The following is a 12,831-nucleotide window of genomic DNA, read 5'->3' on the forward strand; positions in this document are numbered from 1 at the left end:
TTTGGATCAAAGAACCTGGAGTGGGGCTGTTGCAATTTGCTGTCCAATGTTTGTTGCTGCCTTGGATCCCATTTCTAGGCAGTATCCTTTCATAAGAGAGCTTGTAGGGGTGCTGTCAGGATTGACTCATCGGGGATGTAGAAACAAAGATCCCTTGACCGCCCTTACCCTCTGTTGGTGGGTGCATCTCAATTCTGGTTTGTATTTTCTTACCAGGTTGAAATATGAGCCATATACTTGGCTTCATCAACTATAAATTATACTTTGCTTGACTGAATTCCACATCTTTCTCATGGGCCCTATCTAGGATTTGTTTAAGGATCATGTTCTGTTCTGCTTTTGTTGATGCTTTTATAGCAGTATCATCTGATTCGATATTAAGGATATCACAGAAGTAGAGATGGGCATGGACCATCATGAACCTCCAGAAAAACAAACAAGTTCGCAGCTGATTTTTCTCGATTTTTTGCCTGGGGCCCCTGCCTGCTCCTGTCGCCTTCGCTGCTACCACTGTCATGGGCACATGCTTAGAGGCAACAGCCAGTTTCTTTCAGGGATGCCGGGCCCACTACCTCTGAGAATGGTATCTGTGGTGGTGGCAGCAGAAGCAGGTATGCAGAGCTGATGGGGGCAGTGGGAGAGGGGTGGGCAGGTATCCCCTTTTGCCAAAACAAACAAAATGCCAAAGTGGAAAAAAATTTGGCCGTTTGTTTTGCTTCAACAAAACGGGGTTCCCAAACTGGATGAGTGTGCTCAGTTCTATAGGGTTTGTCATCCAGTTTGACTTGCTAGTAACCATCTTCCCTATATAGAATAGGGGTTTTTTGTTTGTTTGTTTTGCCAGTGAGGTGGCTTAGTGACCCTGGAGATGACTTTAACCTTTCCAGATGGTCCATGACCTTCTTGAGTGCAGGTATTGTAACATAAGGGATTTTGGACTACTTATGTATCATCTTAGTTTACATAACTGTGGTAGATGTTCACATTCATTAAATAAAAATCAGGCCATTCTTTCAGAACACCGTCTTTGATGGTCAACACAGTAAATGACATTCTGTGCACTCTCCTAACCACGTCAAGAGCTACACGGGCAGGTTTTGGGGGCAAGGGGCATTCCTCATCTCCTGTAATGTAGAACTTATATGTGGCTTCGTAATAGTCAGATTTGCAACGTACTGTGATTGCTTCTCTGGATTTCATTTTGGACTTTTGAAGACCTTCCAAAACCATGTTTGCTGCACACTTATGGGCAAAGTAGAAACTATGATCTCAGGTTACCATATCACATTAATATGTAGCTAGCATCTCCTAGATTTCAGGTGTTATATTGATGACCACAAACAGTGAGTCTGGGCACTTTTCTTATTAGGAGCAAAATGCTGCTGCTTTTTTCAAATCATTGTGCCTTCATATTTCTATTATGTAGTTCTTAATGCAGGGCATGCTTTATGCTTAAGAATGTAACTATGGCTCATGCAAAAATGGCCCTATGCTCAAGACCTGTCTGGTGAGACTCCAGCCTTCCCTGAAGACCTTGGGGCTTCATAACCTGCAAAAGTTTGTTTTTTCTTCTCAGGACCTGCATGCACAGTTCAGGAGCTTGTGTGTGGGCCTGCAGCTCTGCAAGTGTCTGTTGGCTGAACAAGCTGAAGACCAGCACAGTTTAGAACATTTTCCTTCATTCCTCGCTGGACATTTTTAAGAAACAACTAAAAACATTGATGTATAGGCAGGCTTTCCCAACAGAAAACTCCTGACGATTTTTCTTTTCTTATATCTTTCTTTGATTTCTATCTTAGTCTAGGTGCAATGTTTTAAAATTATATTGTTTCTTTTATTGTAAGCCGCCTAGAGTGGGCTAATATGTCCAGATAGGCGGGATAGAAATAAAATAAATAAATAAAAATAAATAAATTGTAACCAGGAATGCTAAAGAGCAGTTTGATCCTAACCATCAGGGATGTTGGCAAGTTTTTTGGGACCAAGTTCCAAGCCCCAAGTCTGAGTCTTGAGTCTCTTGCTTCCTGAAGTGGGGGGGTTTCATGGTTTGAGACAGCGGGCCTGGAAGGGAAGCCAAGGCACTCCTCTGCACTGGCACCAGGGAGGCATCACCTGGCTCCTGCAAGGGAAGCTGGGCCTCTATGCATGTACTAATGTATCCGCTGGGTGGCGGATGTGTGGGTGGAGGCAGCAGCCGGCTCCTGGAAGGGAAGCAGGATCTGCTGCCTATGAAGATGGTAGCGACTGTGGTGGCAGGTAGGGAGGCGCATAGGAACTCAACAAGGTGACTTGTACAAATGGGTCTGAGTCACAAGTTAAGTAGCAAGTCCCCCCAGAAACCCCCAAGTCGAGTGCGAGTCAAGTCGCAAGTTGTGAGTCCCCATCTCTGCGAATCATAAGGTCCTTTGCTGCTCCAACCTGACCACCTTAAGCTTTCTGTCTCAACTGGTTAACAATCCTATCAATTCCCTTGTGGCACAGTAGTTAAACTGCAGCCAAAACTGTGCTCATGACCTGGGATTCAATCCCAGGTAGCCAGCTCAAGGTTCACTCAGCCTTCCATCCTTCTGAGGTTGGTAAAATGAGTACCCAGCTCTCATTTCCTCCCGTTCTGTCCCAAATGGCCAGTGAAGACCAAATCAGAAAGACTGCATTTTACATTGTACATCATCAAGTACAGGCCTTCTGTAAAAAATACTTCAGTCTCGATCTTAGATGCACACCCACTCTGACACATCTGGAATTTGTTTCCTACTTTCTGTAGATCTAGAGGATATACTGTGTGACATGAGTTGAGGTTCGGCGTCCATAAGGCCAGAGAGAATGAATAAACAGTATACCCTCAAAACTTTATTTGAAGTAGGTACCGAGCAGGAATGTTAAAGCAAGACCTGTTAGAAAAGAAGACTGACTTCGCAAATAAAGAGAACCACACACCCTCTCTCCAAGGCCAGGAAGTTGCTGTTATTATTTGAGCCAGTCGCTTAAAGAGATGGTCCTGAATGCTAAAGCACCAGAAGTGATGGGTTATAGCCCCATAATACCCTATTCACGTATTAGAAGATTCTAGTTATTAGCATATTTAGCATGCCCGGCCCTTTGTCTTTGCTTTCCATGTGACTTTGGATAAAACCTGTCACTGTATATGAATGGAACTGCAAGTAGGACATCGCTCTGGGCCTTGAGAAGTGCTCTCCTAGAAAAGCCCACTGCCGTGCATTCATGAAAGTTGGATAATGAATAAACAGAATGCCTTCAAAACTTGATTTGAAGTAGGTACTGAGCAGAAACATGGTACAGCTAGGACATGCTGCGGAAGTAGGCTGAGTTCACCAACAGATCTCCAAAGAAGCACAGACACCCCTCTCACTAAGGCCTTTTCATGAGGCTTCAGATATTTGTCATGGCACTTCTGTTATGGAAATGTAAACATTAACATGACAGTAGGTCAACATATTTAAATTCATCCGTCTCTACTAATTTCTGTTGTACATCATTAATGGTCACACACAATAAAGAGCAAATTGCATTACATGTGCGAAACTGTCCTGCTACTTCTATGCAAATGAAAATGGTAAGAATAACGTTCGTGAGCTGACTATAATTTTCTAGCATTTCCTTTGTGGATTCTAGTTGTGAGGAAACAGCTTGAGTTCATGGTCTTCCTGGTCATAACCATGCCACACATTTTACTTGACGACTATTAATCTATTTCTTTTATTTCTTTTTACTTCGTTCCTGTATAGCTCCATACTGCAGTTTAAACCATGTTGTGAACAATGGTGGGATTATAAATAAAACCAAGGGCACAGTTGGCAGTATAGTTCACTATTACTGTAAACCTGGCTACAGGATGATTGGCCATAGCAATGCTACTTGCAGACGTCACCCAAATGGCATGTATCAGTGGGACGCCCCTCTTCCTCTCTGCCAAGGTAAGGCTTTTAAATTTCTTTTTATTTTGTGACCCTATGGCTCATTATATCTCCATGCTTTGTAGGAGTTGAGGACATTCTGGCCCACAAATATGGCTACGTAGAAACAATCACACAATACATCACTGCAATCTTCCCTTGGCAGATATACTGGGCTAAATTCAGATATGCTGACAAAAGTAGCTAAATTCTGTGCTGCTGCAATCAAAATCCGTGAAGGAAAGGTTCCACCTAAAGCACAGCTGTAGAATCTGTAAATTTGTGTATACCAATTTGATATAATGATCACACAGGCTCTATGAGCTTCAAAGTAACAATTTTGGCATTCTATGCAAGCTGTAATAGCCCATAGATAAGGCCTATGATGGGGGGGGGGTAGGAGATATTTAGTAAGATGTATATATGTATATAGATGTTTTTAGTGCTTTGGTGTTTTTAGTGTTTTAATGTTTTTAGATTGTTTTTATGTCTCCTAATTTAAATAATGTATCTTTTGCTGGTCAATGATCGTAATAAAACATTTGTTATTATTACTGCAATCTTCAGGTATAGATTGGAACGCCTCCACCTAATTTTGCTTGTTTTGTTGTAAACAAAAAAATGGTTAATTTTGAAAATGTATACAAAGAAGAAAACTGTTTCCAGAACAGCAGTTCCTGCTGAAACGGCATGTGGCCTCGTTGTTTAAAAAAGAAGTTTGCCTCTTTAGCCATGAGAAATATAGGAAGAGTAACATATAAAATTGTTTTCGCATTCTCTCTCTCTCTCTCTCTCTCTCTCTGTGTACACACACACACACACACACACACACACACACACACACACACACACACACACACACACACACACACACACACACACACACACACACACACACACACACACACACACACACACACACACACACGGACAAAAGCTGGCTAGATAGCTCATTTGATTTGGTGACTGGCTGTGGAGCTAGAGGCTGGGAATTCAATTCCCCACTGTACTTCCTGTGTGAGTGACATACAGAAAGGCTAGCATCCTGTTGGCTAAATGCAGTGTGAAGGGGAAATTGCATTTTGAGAGAGTGGGCACATGATAAGGAATCTGCTGGAGCATGAGGTGGGATGCTTATATGATTTCTTTTTTATTATGCTTTTAGCCAACAGGTTACTAGGCTAAGAATATGAAGGCATATTTATTTATTTATTTATTTATTTATTTATTTATTTATTTATTTATTTATTTATTTATTTATTTGACTTATATACCGCCCATCTAGAACATGTCTACTCTGGGTGTTTATACAAAAACCAAAAATACAGATATAATAAACGAAAGCATAAATACATTAAAAGATGGGGCCCAATTTTACTACAAGAGTAAAAAATAAATAAAATAAAAACTAAGTGATGACTGTTGGGAAGGCTTGCCTGTAGAGCCAGGTATTTAGTTCACTCTTGAAGGCCCTCAGCATGGGGGACGGGTGGATCTTTAATGGTAAATTGTTCCAGAGATGAGGGGCCACTGCCAATAAGGCCAGGTTTTTAGTTTTTTATCTTTGGGCCTCTCTTGGCATTAGGCCTCTCAACTGCTCAGCCTGGCTGGAACTAGGTGTAAGAAGGCACTCTGTCAGGTATCGAGGCCCTAAACCATTTAGAACTTTATATGTAATAGTCAGCACCTTGAAACTGATGCAGAAGCGAATAGGTAAGCAGTGTAAGGTGGCCAGGATAGGGGAAATATGATGGAATCTTTTCACCTCTGTTAATAGCCTGGCCGTCGTGTTCTGGACCATTTGAAGCTTCTGCATCAGTCTCAAAGGAAGCCCCATGTAGAGAGCATTACAGTAGTCTATTCTTGAGACTATGAGTGCATGGATCAGTGTGGTGAGAGCCCCCGTGTTTAGGTAGGGACGCAGCTGTGTGATCCGCTGAAGATGTAAATGGGCAGACCAAACCACGGACACTACCTGAGTCTCCATGGTAAGTGTCAGGTCAAGATGAACCCCCAGACTGTGAACCACACTCTCTGTTGTTAAGAGTCGCCCCCCCAAAGAGATGATGTTTCCCAAACCATTGACATCAGGGCACCAAACTGCAAGAATTCCGTCTTATCCAGGTTCAACCTCGGTCCATTCGAGTGTATCCATTGCAGAACGGTCCCCAGGCAGCACTCAAGAGATGGAATGGCATCCACTGCAGATGGACAAAAGGAGATGTAGAGCTGAAGTGTCATCAGCATACTGGTGACATGAGGCTCCAGACCCCTGGATGACCCATTCCAGTGGCCTCAAATAGATATTAAACAGCATTGAGGAACCACAGGGCCAATACATTCTCCCCAAGATGGACTCTGAGGAAACTCTCTAAGAAGGACCAGAGCCAAGCAAGAGCAAGGCCACCAATCCCCAACTCGGAGGATACCATGGTCAACTGTATCAGTGGTGGCTCAGATATCGAGGACAACTAACAAGGACATCTTGACCCTGTGGGCCTCCCTCGATAGGTCATCAAGCAGGGTGACCAGTGCCATTTCCATGCCATGGTGCGGCCTGAAGCCCGACTGAAATAGATCCAGAGCATAGCAACTGCACTGCTCAATTCAGGTGTTCCACACACTTTATAAGATATCTTGTTTTGAAATCCTTGCAAGATAGTCCACTAATTATTTCTTCTCATAGCAAAGATGGACAACTAGACTAGGTGTTTTGTTTAAGGTTACCTAGTGAGTTTGTGGCAATGGTAGCATTTGAATTAGTATTTGCTAGAGATGTAGTTTCACAGTTGCTGAGATTCTAGGAGAGTTGTCTTAGAATGATGAGGCATCTCCTTGGGGATTCTCCAGCCCTCTTGAGAGATCCCAGCTGTTGGTCTAAGAAACCAAGCTTTTTTCTTCTTTGTAGTTTTCACAATATGTGTGAAATAGATTGGTGTAAACCTCTTGTCTCCTTATAAACCTATTGTCTTTTCTCTTTGTGATGGTAAACACATAGACATTGGGAGCAGAATGGGACAAGCTGATTGACCCCAAAGACACCAACAGCCTATCAGTGCTACTATTTTTACTAGGTTACACAACAAGGCAACATCTATCACATTTCTCCAGCACTCATTTTACAAATATACATAAAACTATTAGCATTAATTCACAAATTTTCTCCAAAGTCGAGGAGAACAGCCACAGCTATGTTTGAGGAGTTATCTTTTACTGCAAGAGGACAAAACCAATTCAGAGTGATGATGATGATGATAACCTTTGAACTGCAGAGCTGGAAGGGACCCTATGGATCATCCAGTCCAGCCCCTGTCAAAGAAGCACAGTGGGAAATTGAACCCCCAGCTTCTGGCTCTGCAGCCAAAGATCAAAACCACTGAGCTAGCTATCGAGCAGTTTCTGTAGTAATTAACTGGATTATACCTCATTTTCGTTCAATTATGGCCAAAGCACAGATTTTTAAAGGTGCATTTTTTTTTGGTTGTTCAGAGAATTCTTAAACAAAAACAGCTTAGCCTCTAGGAAAATAAACAAATTTTCCTTGAAACTAATTAGTATCAGAGATGTTTAGTTACTTAACTAAATGCTTAGGTCATCTTTTAACATGTCTTTGTCATAGTTTTCCCCCAAAGAAACCCTTTCATTATATCTGAAGTACCAATATATCTGGCACCCCAAGTGCATTAAAATTAGTGACGGGGATCTAATCTGTCTGTGTTCATTATTTTAACAAATTGAATAGTTTCTTTCCATTTCCATCCTATGGGTTTCGGTTTTCGTAAGAACACATCTGTAGCTTGGGTTAAACTGGGTAGGTCAAGATGGTGTGTTTCATTTCCCATCTTGTCAAATGACAGCTCATATGATAATGCTTGTGCTGGTGCTGCATAAAGAACTTGGTTTCCTTCCAAGGAATAATGATTTATTGTTATTACTGTTACTTTGAGTTGCTGAAACGGCAAAAAAATGCCTAAGCAGCAGTACATTTAGAATAATTATATCTGAAACAGGGAAATAAATACTCCCTTATCTTGTCCTGCAGATGAGGATGGGGAACTGAAACACTCTTTTCCTTGCAGGCTAGGAATGTAGGGAATTTTCAAATGGTCTCAATTCAGTCCTGCATGGGAAAGACGGATTTCTACTGTAAAACTGAGCCGTGGAATTTAAACTAGTGTCTTTCCCCATTATAGCCAAATCACCCCTCCACAGAGACAGAGAGGAGAGGGAGCAAGCAAGTCAATTCACCCCTGCTTGAAAATGTGTAAATGTCTGTGAATAGACCCTTCCCTTCCCACTGCAACTTTGCTCCCAGAGGAAGACATTTGTGCCGGGCAGGGAGCTGCCCCTCCAATTCAGTTCAAGCAGGAGAGTTTTTGCTGATGCCCAGCAGGAGCGTCATCTCCCATCCAGTGTGACAGTGTAGTACCCGAGTTCCACCAGCCAGGTTCTTTGCTGCTGTCTTTGTTCTGTCTTTGATATGGGCAGCACAGTAACAAACCCTCCCTCCCTCCTCATGTTCTGACTCCTCTCCACCCTGCTTGGAAGCCAGCAAGGGCTTTTTACCTCCCGCACCTGTCTTTGTACTGTACTGCTTCTTGCATGCAAAGCCACTGATAAGACACCCTTGAGCTTAGAGAGGAAGGAGCTTGCCAGCCACCTAGTGCGGGATAATATGTTTCTCATAGAGGAACATTACAGGTGAGCAGGAGAGAAGACCTTGTTGGTTTCCAAATAACATTTCCTTAATGGAGGTGAGTCAAGTGTCAACTACAGCAGCCAGGCTTGTATGAGATTGATATTACTGGACATTAGTCTGACAACTTGTTACATAATTTTGTGTTCCTTTTATTCTTTGATTTTGCCACACAATGGTTGTAAAGTGAGTCACTTCTCAGCAAGAACATGATAAATGTAGTGTAATTAGGTAATTTTTCCCTCTGTACCATACCAAACATGATACCATTAATTATCCCTTCCTGTGGCAAACTGTATCTGTTTCTCTTTTCTTTTCAGCCGTATCTTGCGGTATTCCAGAATCTCCTGGAAATGGTTCAGTGTGGGGTAATGAGTTTATTCTAGGCAGCAAAGTGATATATGAATGTAATGAGGGCTTCAAGCTAGAATTTAGTCAACAAGCAACAGCAGTGTGTCAAGAAGATGGATTGTGGAGCAATAAAGGAAGACCACCTGTCTGTAAACGTAAGTACAGAACAGCTTAAATCAAAGTATACCCATATAGAATATGGCTTCCTTCCACCACCTTAGTGATACCAGCTTAGTACCACATATTGCCCCACCCTGTCTGCTTTTCCTGAACTGTCCAACCTCTCACTATTGCTTAGGAATAAGTCTGCTGTTTCTCTTTTTCTGTATGTTGACTGAAGCTCACAAGTAGATGACATATTTCTGATCAGAATGGGCTTCTATAGGATAAGGCATTTACTATACTTGACATTCTTCTTTCCTTTTGATCACATTTATGATCCTGCACAGAAGAAAAGCAAAAGCAAAGCGTGCTGCTTGTATATCGCCCCATAGCGCTTCAAGCACATTATGGGTGGTTTACAAGTTATATGCAAGCTACACATTGCCCCCCTCCAGCGAGCTGGGTACTCATTTTACCGACCTTGGAAGGATAGAAGCCTGAGTCAACCTTGACCCAGCTACCTGGGATTGAACCCCAGGTTGTGAGCACAGTTTTGGCTGCAGTACAACGGTTTAACCACTGCACCACGAGGGTCTTTGAAGAACCTAGTTCAAGGAATAGTTGTCACATTTAAATCAAGGCTGTGCATCTGGTTCAGCTGAATCCCAATTTGAATCGGGTCTCAGTGGAACTGAATTATTTTGGACTAGTTCAGACATCAAAAGAAAGCTAGGCAGCCTACTTCCAAAATGTTGCAAAACAGCATGACATGAAGAGAGAGCCAGCGTTGTACAGTTGCGGATTAGAGTTGGACCTTGCTCATTGACTGCTCTATCTTGCAATCGAAGAAAAGAGTCTTACCAGCACTTTCCAGTCATAGTGCTTGGAGAGAGGGATTGTATGATATCAAAGAATATACTGAGCTCTCGCATGCAGCCCTTTGTTCTTTTTTTCTTGAGCTGTTAATAACAGATAATTTTTTAAAAAGCTGCAGAATATCATGGCAATTATTGATTGTTCTGAATCTCAGAACTTTATCACTTCCCCATATTTTATCTTGTTAATTTCAATGGTCTAGTCTAATTCTTTGATGTTTCTTGCTTGCTGTGATGGTGGTGGTTGGCACTGTTTATTGTGTGAGAATGTGCTTATTGTTTGAGAATCTCCGTGTGCCTGGAAATGGTACTTACCGTTTATCCCTCGTTTGGCCCTTTTAGCTTAAAGATTGGGCTGTAAACTCTCTGATTGGGTTTGGTGGTAGTTTTGCATTTACTGTATCTATTCAGCTTGTGTTTTTCTTTCCTTTGTCCTATAAGAACTAGAGGTGGGCAATTAAAACATGAATCACCTAATTTGTTCAAAAATTGATAATTCCTTGGTTCATATTCACATGAATCAATGCCCCTGACAAATATGAATCAATGTATTTTTAGCATTTGTTGATTTGCTTGGATTAAAAAATGGCCCACAGGCACTTAGAGACACCAACATTTCAAGGAAGGTTCCTCTGATGCTCCTATAGAATCTCTCCAATTGTGGTGAAGATTGGATTTCAGATGTCCAACTTACACACCCACAAAGAGGGCCCCCGAGGAAAGCTCCCCCCCCAGGCACCTGGAGACACCAAAATCACAGAGAAGCTTTCCTTGACTCTCCTCTCCAACCCCACCAAGTTTGGTAAAGATTCCCTTGGTTTCCTTGAGCCATCTGCTGAAGGGCACTTTCCTGAGGGGATCCACTTTATGGGTGTATAACCTGTATGTCTGAAATTCAATCTTCACCAAACTTGGGGGGATTGTAGAGGAGAGTCAGTGGAAGCTTCTCTATGATTTTGATGTCTTAGGTACTTGGGGGGAACTTTTCTGGGGGGGTCCTCCTTGTGGTTCTATAAGCTAGACATACAAAACCCAAACTTCACCAAACGTACAGGGCTTGTAGAGGAGAGTCAGGAGAATTTAGTAATCCTAAATTCAAGGGGGGATTTTATATGGTTTTAAAGTAAAAAAATGAATTTATGAATCATTTGTCGATACATCAGAAAAAAAGTCATGCATTCATAATTCTTCTTGATGAATCACAAATCAAAATGATCACCATTGTTCTGATTTATGCCCATTTCTAATAGGAACCCAAACTTCAATCAATCTTTCCTATTTCTTTCTCATTTAGTCCCACCTTTCTTTACACTTTCTATTTGTTGGCTTATTTGAATATCTGTTGGCTCTAGAGTGATTTTATTGGGTACTACTTAAGTCTTACACCACATGTATTGACCCTAGTTTTACTTTAAGTTCAGTTTTTCTCAGTGTGTTAGTTTCTATCCTTACAGATTAAAAATGGTAGGTGGAGAAATAGTGCATTCTGGACTGCTTGTGGCATGGTCCAGTGCAAGCTATTTTCCAACTATCACACAACATAAAGGACATCACAAACCAGCCCAGCCTGCTCCATGCCAAAGCTAAACCTTTTTGGTCCTGCTGAAGAGATATTTTTTTCTGAGCTGGACCAATTCCTGTGCACATGGAAGGTGCTTTAAAAGTGACTGCATCCGGCAAAGTAACCACTTTCAGCGCAATCAAATCTGGTCCTTTATCATTTTCTGAATGCACCCTAAGTCTTTGTGCACAAGCACACAGCACATGAATCACAGACAATATGATCATGCAGAAAAGCCACACTATATTAAAAATGTTGAGCATATTAAAGCAAATGTAGATGCTTAACACAAATCCCCTGGACCTAGGGGACCTATTCGTCCCCTGGGACAAATGCAAAAAGACAATTCCTGTAGTAAAAAGAAAAGGGAAAAAACCTAGATGGATGCTGGAAGAAACATGAAAAGTGTAAGTCATGGAGCTAAAGTAAAAGGTAAAAGAAACAGGTAGAATTCTGAATGTAGTTTTTTGGCGACTGTTACATAGAGACAAAGAGAACTGCTGCAACAACCAATGCAAAGAAACAGAGGAAAACAAGAAAAGGGGAAAACCAAGAGATCTCTTCCAAAAATCAAAGGAAAGTTTAAGCCAGTGTTAGGAATGCTGAAGGACTGATAGGGAAGCATACTAGCTCACCAGGATAAAAGAAGAAGAAAGTAAAAACAGTATACAGAAGAGCTATGCAAAATAGATAAAAGAATGACAAATTCATTTGAAAGGGAATTCTTTGACAAAGAATCTGCAGTTCTAGAAAGTGAAGTGAAAACTGCTCTGAACGAACTAGGAAGAAATAAATCAGCAGGCTAGATGGAATACCATATAACTATTTCAAGCCATGGAGCCTGAATCTGTCAAAATCCTAACAAGAATATGCCAACAAATATGGGAAATAAAACAAACTGACCCACAGACTAGAAATGTTCAATGTACATTCCAATCTCTAAGAAAGGAGAGACCAAGGAGGCCAGTATCTATATAACCATAGCTCTATTTTCTCATGTGATCAAAGTGATTCTCAAAGTGGTGCAACAAAGTTTTTTAACTTACATGGAGCAAAAAATGGCTGATGTTCAAGCTGAAGTCCAAAAAGGCACAGGCGCTTGTGATCATGTTGCAAATATAGATTGGCTACTAGAGCACACTAATGAATTTCAGAAGAGCAGTCTGTGCTTTATAGACTACAGCAAAGCCTTTGCCTGTGTGAGAAACTATGGGTCATTTTGAAAGAAATGGGTGTGCCTTAGTACTTAATTGTCCTGATACAAAACCTATCTTGTGGGTGAGAAATTACCCATAGGACTAAATAAGGAGTGACAGAATGGTTCCTGTAGGC

The 12,831-nt window shown here is 41.5% G+C and overlaps 1 protein-coding gene across 2 annotated transcripts in view; it reads left to right on the forward strand.

The window, feature by feature from the left end:
* Nucleotides 1-12,831, forward strand: part of CSMD1 (CUB and Sushi multiple domains 1) — a 1,337,717-nt gene that overhangs the window by 1,241,150 nt on the left and 83,736 nt on the right. For both annotated transcript variants that reach the window (XM_078386602.1, XM_020797818.3), the window contains 2 exons: nt 3,747-3,935; nt 8,931-9,116. In XM_078386602.1, the coding sequence (XP_078242728.1) occupies nt 3,747-3,935; nt 8,931-9,116 (375 nt within the window). The remainder of the gene's footprint in view (nt 1-3,746; nt 3,936-8,930; nt 9,117-12,831) is intronic.

This window comes from Pogona vitticeps, chromosome 1 (genome assembly GCF_051106095.1).
Source record: "Pogona vitticeps strain Pit_001003342236 chromosome 1, PviZW2.1, whole genome shotgun sequence".
NCBI classification, from domain to species: domain Eukaryota; kingdom Metazoa; phylum Chordata; class Lepidosauria; order Squamata; family Agamidae; genus Pogona; species Pogona vitticeps.